The sequence below is a fragment of the Pseudovirgaria hyperparasitica genome (assembly GCF_010093815.1).
Source record: "Pseudovirgaria hyperparasitica strain CBS 121739 unplaced genomic scaffold EJ05scaffold_21, whole genome shotgun sequence".
Lineage (NCBI taxonomy): Eukaryota > Fungi > Ascomycota > Dothideomycetes > Acrospermales > Acrospermaceae > Pseudovirgaria > Pseudovirgaria hyperparasitica.
In genome coordinates this window covers 192,392-208,573 of record NW_022985569.1, presented here as the reverse complement: position 1 = coordinate 208,573, position 16,182 = coordinate 192,392, and the positions used below count along the sequence as shown (strand labels likewise).

The following is a 16,182-nucleotide window of genomic DNA, read 5'->3' as shown; positions in this document are numbered from 1 at the left end:
TACGTACGGTGAGCTGGCGCTGTCCAAAGCTGTACGAAGATGTGTACAATACATCCTGTCCAGCGCATGATCCATCTTGCTGAGCGCCAAGACTTCGCGATTCACCTAGTCTACCTACCTACGTACCAAGTTTAGATACTTACACAATATTCTCTGATCTTCCTGTGAAGCTTAACTTTCATCCCCGAACCTCCGCCCGACCCACACAATGCTCTTCTTCTCCTTCTTCAAAACCCTTGTTGACCACTCGGTCACGGTCGAGCTCAAAAACGACATCTCTATTCGCGGCACCCTCAAATCCGTCGACCAGTATCTGAATATCAAACTCGACGACATCAGCGTGGTCGACGACCTACACTACCCACACCTGAGCTCTGTCAAGAATGTGTTCATCCGCGGGAGCGTGGTACGCTACGTGCATCTGCCGGCCGGGAGCGTTGACACAGCGCTGTTGGAGGACGCGAGTAGACGAGGTGAGTGCGTCGCGCGGTCAGGCGATTGGAGGGGGCAATTCATGGCGTCTAGAGAAAGAGAGAAGTGGAATAAGGCTGATTACAGAACAGAAGCACAACAGGTCACGGCCAAGGCCAAGCAGTGAGATGGACAGAATCCTGACGAAAGGGTGGCATCTGAGCATATGGAGCGTTGTATTGCGAGCACAGATTTGAGTGCTGGATGGGACGATACCCGAGGATCAACATGCATGACAGGCTTTACACTCGGAATGGCGGGCAGGGTTGAGGGTTGGCAAAGGCCATAACATCTTGCTTGGAAGTGATGGTGTATAGGCTGTAAAGAGCGGAGACTACCCATGCCGGTATGATTTGAAGAAGCACGGCGTTGTATGGGACGTCTCAGGTTCCAAGAATGAGTCATGAATGAATGGATAACCACATGAAATTGTGGTCTTTATATTGCTTGTGGGCATTGTGATGTCTGGCGATGTGATGCACATATTGCAGAGATGCAGGCCGTACCGCGATGATCAAAGGAAGGGCTTTCAAGATCAAAGCGAATTGCAGAATAAGAAGACGGTTCAATTATACAATCACGATATGATTATTACAAAACGAACAGTATTTAAGTCGTCTTCCTAAATTTTGTACGGACATCCGTGGATTGCTCGGTTGGGCGATACTACCTGACCTACGAGTCACAGCACATACGGATATCTATGCATGAAAGGGGAAGACCTAAGACTTCGGCCGTGAGTGAGTTGAGATTGATCCTTTACCCATGCGTAACAAAAGCATAATCCCCGGCGCCATGCAACAGAATCAAGACGGGTCGCCCATTTAGTCGTATCAAAGGTGCATCAAATGGGTATATGGTTCTTCGTGAATCATGGTAATAATGCGCCTGGAAGTGCTATGGCGAGACATGGCGACAAAGGAAATCGTGTGTGGTTCGAGGGCTTGTAAGATTGGACCCTGGCATTTGCTGAGATCATTGATCAGTTGAGGTTGTGGTGATCAAGTGTGAGGTAGCGATGTTGAAGGCCGACGACGAACTCTGCTTCATCGAGCTGTTCAAATATGCCTTCCTCTTCTTTTTTCTCCCATAGTCCAGACGATCCATATGGCCCTTTACGAGAAGGAGCGCGTGCATAGTCCGCAGGCCATGTGCTGCCAGAGGACAGCTCCGCAAGCTGGAAGTCGCCATGTACGATACTGAGATGGGGCTCGAAGATGAAATCGGCGAAGAAAATCTCAATGAAGAGCTCCTTTGGAATCGTCGATCTAGCCTTAGACTTTGCGAGTGCGCGAGCCTCGACAAGAAGATTACGAAAGTCCGCCTTTGCGGCATGAGTATGACTGTCTGTGTGTCCGCATATGTGCAGCGATCGAACCTGGAAATCTCCTTCCCACTTGACGTTCTCGTTGGCAAAGAGCTTTGCACATATGGTTGGCACAGAGAGCGATACTGTTTGCAATTTCGGACAGCTGGTAAGAAGCTCGCAGATGTGTTCGTTTTCGGACCATGAGCCTGGATGGGGATGCCAGAAACCATCGTTGGAGCGAGGCGCATGCTCCAGCACCCGTAGAGTGGATTGGGACGCCTTTACTATAGCCATGACACCATCAATCGTAACACTTGACATGTTTGATAGATAGAATTCCTCCAGCTTCGTAGCAGAGCGAGCAATAGCAAAGAGATCGTTGTCCTTGACTGGCATAAAACTAGTTTCACCAGTGATCTTCAGCTTTCGGAGTCGGCCTAGGTTGACTGCGGTAGAATCAAGAGGTTTCAAATCGATGGTGTTTTGAGGATCTGTCATCTGTACTCGAGTAAGATCCTCTGAAAGGAGCTCTAGAGACCGAATGGGATTGCCTTCTCGGTCTCCAAGTAGCCAAGACCACTCCTGCCAGCCGAGGTGACGAAGAGCGGTCCAAGGCAATGTGACTGTAGTGACATTCGGGCAGCAACGAAGTACATGGAAGATGGACTGGTCTGTACCAGCACCGAAGAAGCCATGGAACCACATGCGTCGGATATTCGAGGCAATAGCAGGATACCGTGCAAGAAGCTCACCAACCTTGGTAAGGTGATCGTAAGGTTGCTTCGCTACGTAAGCGTTGGGATGATGTGTGTCAATCATCTCATAAAGACGATACTGAGCTGCCAGGATCATCAGCTTCTCATGCTCGGTTTCGCACTACATGCTGACAACGTACTGTGTCGTAGGGGCAAATCAGCCCACCGCTCGCCGCCCCTCCACTTCTTGATCCACAGCGTGTCCAGAGCATATTTGAGAGACCAGCTGTGCCAAAGACGACACACATGTCGGAGAGAATCTGTCGCATTCCATCTTATGACGTCTGGGCGCAGCGGAGCTTTCACGTATCGTTGAAGTTTAGCCTTCTGGCCCGGGAGCGGAGCTTGGCTGAGGCCAAAGCTGAAGTTGACGCCTTCCCGAGCATTTGCTTCGGCGGCTTGGACTAGGATAGAGGACAGGATTTCGTGAGGAAAGACGTTGATGTTCATTGAAGGTTCAGACAGCAATACCTGGGGGAAGATGATAAAACGTGATTGACAATTGTCCGAATGATTGAAGAAGATCGAAGTAGCAGGAGTGAGGTTGTGAAACAGTACTTAGGTAATTGAGGGGCTATGGAGGATGGAGTATCTCCGCGGTCAATACTTAGTGAATGTTTGTTTACTTTGCGGCAGAAGCTTGGAAAGAAAACTCGAGGGCATACACCCTTCCTTATAGCTACAGTGGTAAATACAACACGACGGACGGTGGCGGGCGGCTCGTAGCGAAACCTGGGGGAATAGGGCCAACTGCCCGGGCCCAAGATATGCCATAACCTTAAGGATACTGTCGGCTTTGCCAAGTACGGGTTCCAGTGTCGAAGAGTTTTCAACCCTTGTGATATAGAGTCTTGGAGTACTTGACCTGGAGTCAGAAGACGGAAAGGCTAGAATCTGTAGGTGCACGTGCTTGAGGTTGGCCCTGACTGGGCACTCCGCTAAACTTGATGCCCCTCGAATGGCGTGTGATCACATCCTGGACGCTAGAGATCCATCATTCAATTGCAGATCCTCCCCTACCTGCTCGCTCGCCTGTTCAATAATTTCAACTCAATTCATTACATCTATCCATGGTCAACGTCGAAAACGCAAGCTTGATGCGTCCCTTGATCTTCTTGTCTTTGGGCTCGCCGCGGAGAAAGACGAAGCTTCTCGCCAGCCAGTCGCCAGTATAGACGCGCCATTGCATTACTCAGAAGCCAGAGCGTAGCTGCGCGTGACGAACTCATTACCAAACAAAATCTCTGTTGGGAATCATGGGGGTAATAGAAACACCAACCCCTCACCAGCACTCAGTCATCGAATTCACACAACGTTAAATTTAGTAATAGTTTGTTCGAGCACACGGACGTTTCTGTGTAGGTAGCATATATGGTTTACATCAACCAGCAGGATGATGATGTATGTCGTTTGCCTTTGGCAACCTGCAACACCATATTACGCCATTTGTCCCGAGCATCAAATAGACAAATCATTCAATGCACATATTACATGCTAGTGCACACAGCATAAGTCCGATGCCCACTCTGTATACCACATGGAATATTTCCCCAATGCGACTGGTTGCTTATGCTAACTACCCAAGGCGATGTCGTATCTGGAATGTATCATACGTGTCCAAGGGCTCTCATACGTTGTTGTTATGAGGTCTGCAATTGTGTATTTCGCCAGTCAATTGCGTGATCCTTCTGTGCGAGCCTGATCAAATAGTCGTCTCTGTATCTGAAACCGTATTATTCATCTGGCAGTGTATAGGACCCGTAACCAGCGCGAATTAAACATTGATACGTGCTACGTGGCGTTGCTGCCAAAGGTTGACGGAAGGCCTAGCTGTCATTACAAGCTATGATTGTGGAAAGATGTAGCTCAAACGGAAGACCATTTGATATATATCCCAAACAGTAGAGCCTATCCGTATGCTAATTACTCCCGAGTTCAGAGACGAGCCATGACTCACTCGTACGGGTGTCAGGCAAGGACTGAGATATCAGCCAGGTTCTTCGAGGCGCCCGTCGATTAAGCCCTTCAGTGCTGCTAGCAACTTTCCAACGACAGGTTTAGGCGTACAAGATTCAATAAGTTATACATGAGTTGTCGTTGGCCCCGAGTCTTGATTAGACGTAGTTGTAATACCATCAAAAGTCTCTGCTCGATGCGCATCCGGATGCAAGGCAACTCCTTGCACTAAGCCTGGCAAGGCTCGCTCGACACGATCGGGAAAATCCGTGCAGTTATTGATCTACTGCTCACCAAAAATATAGCACGATCGGGCCTTTTACGTTGAAACCGTTCCCTTGAAGACAGAAGTTGCAGAAAGCCTATGCTGGTGAAACGTCCTTCTCATTGTCACTGTGGTAGTCCTGTTTCACACTTACCTAAGCACGATTTGCACACGATCTAGTACCCAGGTACTTAACCTGGAAGGTACCTAGGTAATTGCCCAAATTCAAATGACGTAACTAGACAGCGCGTGGTCGCGCGCGTAATGCTGGGCGGCTTTTGCTTCTGGGTGTCTCTTTGTTTCGATCTTGGTTCAGTCCTTTATTACCTCAAACTCCTTTTATCCTCTTCTTCGGTCTTTTACCCTAAACTCTCTTTGCTTTCTGTCGGCCCTACATAATAAACCTGATCCCGATCCTTTGCCACAAGCACACTTCCCCCAGTCCTCTCCCGAATCATTTACCTAGCCTAAAGAAGTTTCGATGGAATTTGGATTGGCTCCGGCGTCTCCTTCTCTCGCTACATCATCGCTACCTGCTGGTTCGCCAAGTGCGCGTTGTAAGTAATGGAAAGCTGCTAGTGTGCAAATCAAGCATTCAATATACTCACTATTCATGAAACAGCACTACAATAGCATCGTCGAGTTTTTGCATGCATTTACGGCTTTGATCCGTCACTGGCTTCGCATAACCATACCTTGCTCCACACAATCCGGCTTGCATTCGTGCCAGCCTACCTCCGCTGCGATGGACAATGCTAGTAACTCAAGAACTGCATTGGGCGACGAGAACATATCATTTGGGACTCTACTGGCCTCGATAGGTACGGGAGCAGCTGCATTCGGTGTACAGTTCCTACTGTTTAACTTCTTCCGGTTACGATTGAAGAGAATATAGTACGTCACTCTGAAATATTTGATACGCTAAATGGACATGATCTGACACGAAGCAGTTCGCCCAAAACATATCTCGTACCTGAAAAAGAGAGGATTCCCGATGCACGTCCCGGCATATTCGGCTGGGTCGTATCAATATTCAAGACCTCTAATATGGAATTTATAGAGAAATGCGGCCTGGACGCCTATTTCTTTCTTCGCTACCTCCGCATGCTTCTCAAGATATTCGTTCCCGCAGCTTGCGTATTACTACCTATCCTTCTTCCGATCAACAGCGTCAATCTGAAAGATAAACCTCACAGCGGCGTGAACAAGTTCTCCGTTTCAAATATTGGCGCAAATGATCAAAGCAGAAAATGGGTGCATCTGGTTGCCATCCTCTGTCTGGACATTTACATTTGTTACATCATGTTCGGGGAACTACGGGGCTATATCCGTATACGTCAAGCCTACCTGACTTCTCCACAACATAGGCTGCGAGCATCAGCCACGACAGTTCTAGTCACCAATATCGGAAGGAGATGGCTGACACGAGAAGCCCTTGATGGACTTTACGACGTCTTTCCCGGTGGTGTTCGCAATATATGGATCAATAGAGACTATGGGGAACTTGATTCGCTGGTTAGTGCCAGAGAGAGCATAGCCTCTGATCTTGAGAATGCTCATGCGAACTTGATTGAAGCTGGCCACGTAGAATTCTACAGACAATCGAGCAAGACGTCCGGAGTTTCCCCGGCGGACATGGATGTGCATGAAGAACCTGGGATGAGTACGGGCAACCCTCATCAGATTGCGAAGACTCTCGACGAAGCGCTCGGACGCGAGGGCTCCGGATCATTCGAGAATGTAGGAAAGACATTAGAAGCAAAGAAGAAGAATGACCTGCTCTCAGACGTGGCGGGAGGCTTTGGTGCTGTCGGCCAGGGGCTGGGTCGCGGAGTCGGAGCGGTGGGTCATGGCGTTAATCGATTTGGCCACTATGTCCGTGAGGGAGTTACTGATACATTTACTCGTGGAAAGGGGAACGGACTGAACGAGGATGCGACTGAAGCTCCCATCGAAAAAGATCTGCCCAATGTAGAACAGGGGTCAACCAGTGGTGCGGCTAGAGAATCATCAGGTTCGAACGATTTCGCCCCAATACCTGCAGCGCAAGAGCAGCCAGCAGAAGAAGAATCATACCCCAAAAGAGGGCTTTTTGGAAACAAAAGCTTCAAGTCGCAACACCAGGGTGTGCAATCCCAAGTACGCGAAGGAGACGAGTATCCGCTGCATGATCTCAAACTTAGAACGTCTGGAGAATCAACGATAGATACCAAGACGAAAATTCCTGACGCCAAGCCCACTCAAAAGAAAAGCGGCTTCTTGGGAACTGTCGTTGGTTTCTTCGTCAATTCTTTGGAAGAAGAAATGCCCACCAAAAAGGAACTTATAGAGCTAAGCAAGGCAGAAACCGAGCGCCGGCGTCGATACACTGCAGAATTAAATCCCCCATGCACCAAGTACGTCAAGGAGAGCGACCGCCCAACCACACACGTGCACCCTTCGCCGTTGTTAAACTGGATACCAAAAGTTGGCACCAAAGTGGACTCTATTGACTATCTCACTGTTGCCCTCGCTGTGTATAACAAACACATTGAGAGGTTCCAGAGTGATCCCGAGCGGTTTCCATTGATGAACTCTGCGTTCATTCAATTTAATCATCAAGTCGCCGCACATATGGCTTGTCAATCGCTGAACCATCACGTACCGCTTCAGATGACTCCCAGGACAGTTGAGATCTCCCCTGATGACGTACGATGGGACAGTCTTTCAACGCCATGGTGGTTCTCATGGATCAAGACAGTCCTTGTTCAAGCAGCTGTTGTTGGTCTCGTGATCCTGTGGGCGTTTCCAGTGGCGTTCACTGGTGCTCTTTCCAACCTTGACGACGTTGCAGATACATATTCCTGGCTCGACTTCGTCAACTCATGGCCAAAAGCGGCCAAATCGCTGATACAGGGTATCCTTCCCCCTGCCTTACTGGGTCTCTTACTTGTCCTGCTACCTCTCATCCTTCGGCTACTCACTGCCATACAAGGTATGAGGACTGGAAACGAACTCGAACTAAGAGTCCAACTCTATTATTTCGTTTTCCTCTTCGTTCAAGTTTTCCTGGTCGCCACTTTTGCCACAGGTATCTCTACGATCCTCGATCTGTTCTCAGGCGACACAACAGTGACGAGCATTCCCAACATCCTCGCCCAGCAGCTCCCACTGGCAGCTAATTACTTCTTCTCCTACATTGTCCTACAAGCGCTTTCAGTGAGTGCTGGCGCCATCCTACAGGGCTTCAACATTTTTATGATGTATTTGTGGAGCCGATGGTTTGATTCTTCGCCACGGTCTTTATTCAATAGGTCGACAAAGCTACCAAGCATCCAATGGGGAACATTCTTCCCTGTGTATACCAATTTTGCCGTAATTGGTGAGGATACTCCCTGAATATGCAACACCGAATTAGAAGCGCTTGCTAACTAGTATTCAAGGCATCGTTTATTCTGTCATCGCCCCACTCATCCTCGTGTTCATCACTATCACCTATGCTTTGTTCTGGGTCGTTCACCGGTATAATGCACTATATGTGAACAGATACATCAACGATACCGGCGGTCTGCTATTCCCTCGAGCTGTGATTCAGCTATTTACAGGTCTATACACTATGCATCTCTGCTGGTTCGGTCTTTTCCTGCTTGCACAAGACGCCCAAGGAAATCAGGTCTGCATTCCACAAGCTATCATTGTCGTCATTCTTGCGGTCCTACTTCTCCTTTATCAATTAGCTCTCAACAAACACTTCAGCCCTCTGTACAGATACATCCCTATCACGATGGAAGATGACGCTGTGGAACGGGATGAGGAATTTGCTGCTTTACAAGCTCGCCGACACGACGGCGAAGAGCTTTCACCTGACGAACGTAGAAAATTGGAGGGCGAAAACCTTCAATGGGTGCTTGAACATCGCGAGCGCAGGGAGGAGGCGGAAAACAAGGCTCTCGAGGAGGCAGAAAGCAAACGTATTGAAGCTCTTAAACAGGGGCACCAACTGCCCGGGTCACCCAAACTCTCATCGTCAGACCTGAACCTCTCACCTAAGGTGATCGGCACTGGTCGCGAGCGCAAGCCATCATGGACCTCAAGATCTAGCCAAAGGTCGTCATCTAACGTGTATCACACAGCACATACAGATAAGACCTTGGCCAGAGAAGATGCAAACGAGCCCGACGGGGCCTTCTCACGTGTGGACAAAGCTATCGGTGAATCACTCGGCTCTGCTGTCGATGGCGCCGTCATGTCCACCGCGAAGATCGCCCGTCGCGTAGCACATCATCGCCGTGGAACTGATGCTCTTGCAGAGGAGGAAGCTGACGTCGAGGCGCAAAAACCTGTCGAAGAGCGCTATTATCACGGCATGAACGATGAATTAGAAGACCTTACTAGCGAAGAGCGCGATATTTTGGTCAATAAGGCGTTCCGACATCGCGCGCTGCGAGCGACGCGGCCTGCAGTATGGATACCGAAAGACAAGGCTGGTATTAGTGAATTTGAGATCAAGCTTGTTGCATCAAGTGAGGAGTTGAGCCAATATATTTGGATTAGTAATGAGGGAGCTGGGTTGAAGAGAAATGGGAAGGTGAATCAGCAGACGCTAATGCGGCCGCCAGATTTCAATGAAGAAAGACTGATTAAGTTGTGAGGTAGTGGCGGTGGTGAAGATTCCCCCCCGGTTAAAGGCATAGCGTGGCGCCTAAGATACATGGTAATTACCTAGGTAAAATATGAATAAACAGGTTGCTCATGGCAGATCCGGGACTGTGCTTTCAGGGTTACGTGATTGGTACTATTGAATAGTCCTATGCATCCTATGTATGCCAGGTGTTTCACTTCTACCTACTTGCTTCCTTCTCCCTTGGGTGGACCGCGTTGCGCTGTTGCTTGGCATGTAGCCCGACGTCGGGCATCGAAGAGATCGTCGAGGAATGACCGAAGCACTGTTATGTGCCTTAAGTGATGAAGTTATAGGGGTAAAACTATTGGCAATAGCTGCTCATCATAGATTACAAGCTGAAAGCAGCATCAGCACAGGAATGTTGAATTTGAAGATGGCGGCTTACCTTTCCACTATATAATGGGAATGAGTGACATTGAACCGCCGATTCACCTGACCTGTGGACAGGCACCTAGGACCGTGGAAGGTGGCTTCTCTAACCCAATCGTGAAGAACTCTATATAAAATAGAGGCGGCTATCAAACGATATATTTGAGCCATTTGTCCACGTTGGGCGAGATTGGCGTACAAAAAAAGTGCCAACACGATGTACGTGTTTCGTGACCATAAATGTTATGCTCTATCCCGTCGCCTAGCTGACCACGCTGAGGACGTGATCAATAGGCGCGAGTACATTTTCGATATTCAAAAGCGAACAGCCACATTATACATCTGCGTCAACTTATCTGCTGCTGTGGCGGATTATGAAGGTTGCTCGCATGTGCTAACAGATACTTACAACACGTAAGCACATATTTACATGCTTTGGTCCAGTTCTCCTCGGAGCTGAAGCTGAACTTGATGCTCGTATCATGTATCTTATCCTTCTTGATCTCATAAGGTAGCTTCAGACTCACACGATTATCAGGAACAGGCGACGCCGTGACGCTGTCGCCGATCTGGCGCAAGCACTCTAGGAAGGCGATCATGGCATTGTCGAACTTCTTGTGCCAGAGACCGCCCAAGCCGAGAGGCATGTCACCGTGGCTGAAGAGTTCGAGAGACGTTTCTTTGGGTTTAGCAGGATGGGACGGGTCGTTCGTGGATTTGGATTGCAGGTATTCAACTTTTACGATGATTGAAGTGGAACCCATGGGAACAAGTCGGTAATTTTGGAACTTGAAACTCAGACGATCCGCAACTGTAGCGAGTAGAAGGCAAGTCTGTCCCCAAGCTGCGTTAATCTCGGGCCATTCTACAGGATGATTAGACAGCCTTCCGAGTCGTAAGCCATTTATAGTCCCGAAGTAATTATCGTGTCCGATATTGAAGGTGTCGTTGAATACATTAGTGCGCTGTAATCGTTCCAACTGCTTAGAATCATGGTTATATTTCGTGTTGATGGCATCTCTTTGGCTTTTGAACTCCGAGAATGCTGCCGCGAATGCGTTGCGTTCCCTCCAGAATTCTTCTTCAGCAATGTTCAGCTTCTCACTCTCATCATCCAGCACCTGCAGTTCCAAATCTAGAGCGGCTTTTTCCGATTCTAGCTTTTCGAGCTCAGCAATGGCCGTGGTCTCTCGCACGCTCATCGCACCCAGGGCTTCTTGTGCCTGCTTAATCTCCTCCTCAGACGGTATGTCGACGTTTGCATTTCGAAGAAACTCCACATAGGCATCCCTCTCTCTGGTAGTATGCCCCAGTCTTTTCTGTAGGCCTGCCACGAGTAACTCGGTGCACTCGGTGCAGATAGGGTGATCGATATCAGAACGAGCAGACAGTATCTCGAAAAGGCGACTCGTCTTATCCATCCTCTGAGAGGACATTTCTACTTCATTCCCCCTATGCTTCAAGTTTGTTGCATCTTGTATGGCATCGGAAGTTTTGATCGTGCTTTCTCCCTCCCTTTCTGCAGTATGTGTTTCTACCTGAGACTCGGACAACATGACAAAAGACATGCCTGGGCCGTCCGCTGTAAGAGTGTATTTCTCAGAACCATGATTAGATCTATGTGGCAATGATCGTTTGAATATAGGACTACGTGACGGTTGAGAAGCTTTTTCATATTCTGAACGGCGATCCTGGGAATATGTAGGCCGGGCTTGTCTTGAGCGCAAGGATCCGTTTTCCGTTAAAACAGCAGAGGAGTCTGAAATTAATTAGATGGAGAGACACGTATGTAAGTAGTTCACCGGCTTACCTATCAGAAGCTTGAACGCTGCGGCATTGAGGTTGTCCAGAGAGCCATCGATGTGAACGGGTTGCCTGCATTTCTGGCACTGCATCTTCCAGTCTTAGATCTCTTACGGACAGATTAATTGTGATGGGTCCATCTTATGGTGAAGCAAAGAGCATTATTCCGTGGTCAGAGAGCCACCAACGAGTATTCATTTCGGTGAGCAGGTTCAGGTGTATAGAGAAGTAGAGCTTATAGCGAGGGGAGGCCTGCATGACTGCGCATGTGACGTCGGGCTTTGCACATTACCTAGAACCTAATACTCTTGGCATTTAGCTTCCTTCGGTACATCCATAGTACTTCTCTTCCCCTCCTTGAAGGTCTATTAGATTCCTCTACCTCTATATAAGTTATAATTATCTATATATTATACTATATATAGACTAGATTTTATTAGAATATATAACTCCATATATTTTATAAGTCTTAAATGCTAAGTAGCCTAGGAAAGAGAAGAAATAATTATAGTACCAGTACTTTTTCTAATAATAGATTGAGTTTATAGAGCTACTGTATATATAGGCATCTATTATCATATAATAAGATATAAGCAAATAGATATTAAAGGCTTTAGTTAGATAGAATGGCACACGAGTAGTATGCTTACGTGCTAAGATTATTAAGTTCTAGACAAGTGACCTCGGAACGGAATCTAACCCGAACGTGCTCAACGCGTCTAGATCGCGTCGTCTCTGCATACCATCTTCTATTGTCTATCTCACTTCCCTTCTGCGCGTTGCGCATTGCGCATCCACAGCTATCATACATACGACCCCGAGGATTAGCTTTGCCATGACCTCCCTGTCCCTAAGCTCTGACACAGCGCTTACGCTTGACCAAGCCAGGCACCTCAATGATCAAAACTTGAAGAGCCGGTTTGAAGAGATAATAGCAAAATATGAGCACGACTTCACGGGGGTTGGTGACATCATCGATTTCGAGACGGGCCACATCGTAGAGAACAATGGACATATTGATAAGATGATGTCGGAACAGGACATTGGAGACCGCAAATCTGGAATAAACATTATAGCGAACTATGCAAATGGTCTTGCGCAAACACAAATCGAGTCATTGTCACCCATCGCAAACGGAGACGAAGACGAAGCTGGATATGAGAAAATCCCAAGGCTCGAAGAGGATCAATTGGGGAATGCATCCGAAGTAACTCGGGCAGAAGAGAATGAAGGTTCCGAAGATGAGTTGGCATCATTGAGCGTCTCGTCCTTATCAAAGCGAGTGGGAGTAGCAAAGGAGCAGAAACAAACGAAGATGACATCGATCAAGCATCTGACTTCTAATACAGACGTTAGACTTTCTGATGTGCAACACAAGTTTGTCGATGTTCACCCTATTCAAGACTCAGAAGGCTCCCATGGCTCCGATGTCCCAGCGGTTTCGTATCAAGCTTGTCGGACGCCGGATATCGCCGTTATGGAGCAACTTGGACAACAGATATCTCAAAATATCGCGCAATTCATGCAGATATGGAAAGGTGCGAACGTATCAACTCCGGATCCTATCTGGGCAGCCCCTCCTTTGCCAGCCAACGTTCCGAATACCCCTGGGATATCCCGCCCGGTACATCAGTACAATTCTAAAACAACGCCAGCCCCAACCGCCCGTCCCGCCCAGCAACATGCACCATTCAGTGAGAGCCTCTGGGCTGTGCCACGCCAGCGACTGCGTAAAAGATCGGCGGATGCGGAACATTCCCCATCTTCTGGCTCTGTCAAACGACACTCTGGCACAAAATCTCTGTTTAATCATGAAGAGGACGCTTTGATCCTTAAGCTTAGAATTACATGCCATTGGAGTTGGCGAGATATTGTTGCGAAACATTTTCCGCACATGCGGCAATCTCAAGTATCTGCACGTTATTATCATCTTTTAAGCCGCGGAGAGACCGCTAGCTCTTCAACGCATTGGCTTGATAGTAGTGGACTGGGTCTCCGGGCAGATGTTGCAAGATCTCCTGATTATGGTCGTGGAATCGTGCTTGGACAAACACAGCCGCTTCTGGATAGACCGAAGGTAGTCGAAAAAGAAGTGGATGGCATTGCTGTGCCCCATTCATCCTCCCCAGTAAGCAGGCGGAGCCACAATTATGCTCGTCACAGCAGCTGCCGCGAACATAGTACGGAATCGGTTCGGAAGACTTTTCAGCCACCATCGGAGATCCCCAACCTGTATGATAATGACAATCAGTTCAGTCCCGGTAGCACGACAGAACTCGACAAGAGTATACCCATCAAACGGAGTCTGCTTAACAAGACCATAGGATCATCGGGACTTCTGCAGCACGATACGCTTGTCAAAAACTCGACCGCAGTCTGCGAGAGCGAAGAGCCAGATGTTTCAAATGATAGTGGAGATGACTTCAGACAGTCAATGGTGCAGGCAGAGGTGCCTGGCTCCGAACGTGAAGATGAAATCGAGTCTATGGACAATGAAAACAGTCATCCAGATGTAATGGACAGCATAGAAAGCATAAAAAGCACCGAAATGTCGGAGCCCGTGACCCCTGCCCCTCGAAGCAAACCGAGTTCACCAACTAAATTTTCCAAGACCCCTTCAAGATTGGTGCACATGCATGCTCCTTCCTCATCCCAGGATCCACTTTCCAATAGGCCCAAATCGCGATTCGGAATCATGGACGTGGAGGCATCGACCAGCAGCTGGAGGAATAAGATGAGGAAGCGCCACAGTCTGTTATCGGAATCGGATTACTATTTAAGCACATCACCCACATCAAGGACAATTGCCAGGAGGAAAAGGAAGGCGGTCACTCCAAGACTGATTGCACGTGTGTATTCCCCTGAGACTATAGGTAGTAGCGAGGACGAATTAGCTTTCTGAGTGAGTGTTTACTGCCTTCAGCCAAGTTTCACGGTTCCATCTTGTATATTGGACCGATATCATCAGCCTTACATCGATCTGGTACCGTCACAATAACAGGTGTTCGAACATGACCTACTAGGAGTTTCAAGTGCATGACCACCGCACGAAACTTTCTGCGTATGCATTTTTCTCATATGAGGATGCAATAAAGACTCCACCCTCGTTCAAAAATTGACTTCACTGTTACCATGTGTGTGCGGGTAACGTCCATATAGCTCGGGTGATGCACATTGGGTGGCACATCCAAGGAAAGAGAGGCCTTTCAATGAGAAAAATGCCATCTCAGCAACTGTTCAGTCTTCTTCTTCCACTAACTTCAAAGATAATACCGTCACAACGTTCATTTAAGAAGTTTGCAATTCCCGAACCGATATTGACGTATTATCACAAGATCTACGCTCGAGGGAAGGATTTAGAAACCATTTCTTCGGATCGAATCAATAGTTACATGGAGTTGCATGCCAACCATCGTACGATTAGCAGAAGAGAGTGGTCCACAGGGGGCACATGGTTGAAAAGCTTTGCAGGAACCCTGAAGCATACATATAAGGATTGAATCTTACTTTATACTTATTCACCCTATAGAATACTACTATTAAGTTAATATTCAAACTCTACTTGACTTCTTTCTACGCGGGAATACCGAGAGAGAACTGAAGATTATGACAAAAGTCATTCAACGCGAGCCTCTGATATCCGTAAGGGTACTGACCTAGGTTGATGAGTCTCAAAAAGGACCGAAAAACGCCGGTAAAAATTATATGCTTCAAAGGTATCTCGATGACCTCATTGAGTACACTGAAAGTTACGATGGCAATGCCTCCACTCCAACCCGTGGTGATGGAATATAATCACCAAAGATTCAAGGAAGAGACACAATGGCTTCGTATGACCATCTTCCCATCGAAGTAGCAGATATTTATATGCCTGATCGCTATGCACGTTTCACTGGTCAACCGTCAACCGCAAGTATTCATTTTCCATGTCGACGTCGGTACTTAAGCTATTAGCCAACATGCTCGCAAAATGGTGACCTGACACCGAGGCTATAAGAGTAAACGAACTCTTGGTAGAATACATACATTGGCTACCACTTTCTGTGGCAGCTACGCTATGTCATCTTGATACGTTGTGGTACTGGAGCGCTCTCAGAGAAAGCTGTCTAGGACATGAGTATAGCCCTGCTCCAAGCTGAATAACCCTGCGTTGTCACGAAAGACTCTGGCCGAGACTATCAAAGCCAGAGAAATTGGGGCACTCTCTCGTAGATCTCATCCTAAGCTAACGAGTTCACGATATAGATAAATGCTTCCCCATGTCACACCTAACCTCTCAAGGTTTCTGCTTAGGTACAAATCAATGCGCTCACGAAACGGCAGGATAATCCTCTTAAGACTGCGGCATTCCTTAGTGTCCATCGTAATCGCCACCTAGAGATAACATAATCTTTGACACCGCTTTTAATACATTCGGCCAGCAGATGCCTATGTCTTACTATTTCCGGAGTGCGGACACTCGAGTTGTTAGTCTTAAAATGTGTATAGCTTGGCGTTAGATGTTCATCGTGGTCAGATATCAGGACGGTAACTCAGAGCAGAGTCCAGTGGCGAGAAATCTACACGACATACCAGTTGAATCACACAAGAG

General features: G+C 47.8%; 5 protein-coding genes across 5 annotated transcripts; 3 read left to right on the top strand and 2 right to left on the bottom strand.

Annotated features, from left to right (window-relative positions):
* Window positions 1-129: 129 nt before the first annotated feature.
* Window positions 130-1,071, top strand: EJ05DRAFT_480604 (LSM domain-containing protein). The gene is made up of 2 exons (XM_033744896.1): window positions 130-473; window positions 564-1,071. The coding sequence occupies exons 1-2, from the start codon at window positions 209-211 to the stop codon at window positions 596-598; spliced, it is 300 nt and encodes a 99-aa protein (XP_033595705.1). The 5' UTR covers window positions 130-208; the 3' UTR covers window positions 599-1,071.
* Window positions 1,026-3,239, bottom strand: EJ05DRAFT_224500 (uncharacterized protein). Its single transcript, XM_033739926.1, has 2 exons — window positions 2,676-3,239; window positions 1,026-2,619 (listed from the first exon to the last, which is right to left on the bottom strand). Exons 1-2 carry the CDS (start codon window positions 2,983-2,985, stop codon window positions 1,454-1,456), a joined length of 1,476 nt encoding a protein of 491 aa, XP_033595704.1. The 5' UTR covers window positions 2,986-3,239; the 3' UTR covers window positions 1,026-1,453.
* Window positions 3,240-5,501: 2,262 nt separating this feature from the next.
* On the top strand, window positions 5,502-9,386 carry EJ05DRAFT_505260 (DUF221-domain-containing protein; the record flags this gene model as incomplete). The annotated part of the gene is made up of 3 exons (XM_033747689.1): window positions 5,502-5,650; window positions 5,707-8,117; window positions 8,179-9,386. 3 exons carry the CDS (start codon window positions 5,502-5,504, stop codon window positions 9,384-9,386), a joined length of 3,768 nt encoding a protein of 1,255 aa, XP_033595703.1.
* A 749-nt stretch (window positions 9,387-10,135) lies between these two features.
* EJ05DRAFT_505259 (APG6-domain-containing protein) lies at window positions 10,136-11,683 on the bottom strand (the record flags this gene model as incomplete). Its single annotated transcript, XM_033747688.1, has 2 exons — window positions 10,136-11,547; window positions 11,599-11,683. 2 exons carry the CDS (start codon window positions 11,681-11,683, stop codon window positions 10,136-10,138), a joined length of 1,497 nt encoding a protein of 498 aa, XP_033595702.1.
* A 743-nt stretch (window positions 11,684-12,426) lies between these two features.
* Window positions 12,427-14,493, top strand: EJ05DRAFT_490301 (uncharacterized protein; the record flags this gene model as incomplete). Its single annotated transcript, XM_033745866.1, has 1 exon — window positions 12,427-14,493. One exon carries the CDS (start codon window positions 12,427-12,429, stop codon window positions 14,491-14,493), a length of 2,067 nt encoding a protein of 688 aa, XP_033595701.1.
* Window positions 14,494-16,182: the final 1,689 nt, after the last annotated feature.

Coding starts and splice junctions, on each gene's coding strand:
- EJ05DRAFT_480604 (XM_033744896.1), top strand. CDS start 209: ATGCTCTTCTTCTCCTTCTTCAAAACCCTTGTTGACCACTCGGTCACG. Junction 474..563: donor GGAGGACGCGAGTAGACGAG/GTGAGTGCGTCG, acceptor ATTACAGAACAG/AAGCACAACAGGTCACGGCC.
- EJ05DRAFT_224500 (XM_033739926.1), bottom strand. CDS start 2,985: ATGAACATCAACGTCTTTCCTCACGAAATCCTGTCCTCTATCCTAGTC. Junction 2,620..2,675: donor TGATTTGCCCCTACGACACA/GTACGTTGTCAG, acceptor TGATCCTGGCAG/CTCAGTATCGTCTTTATGAG.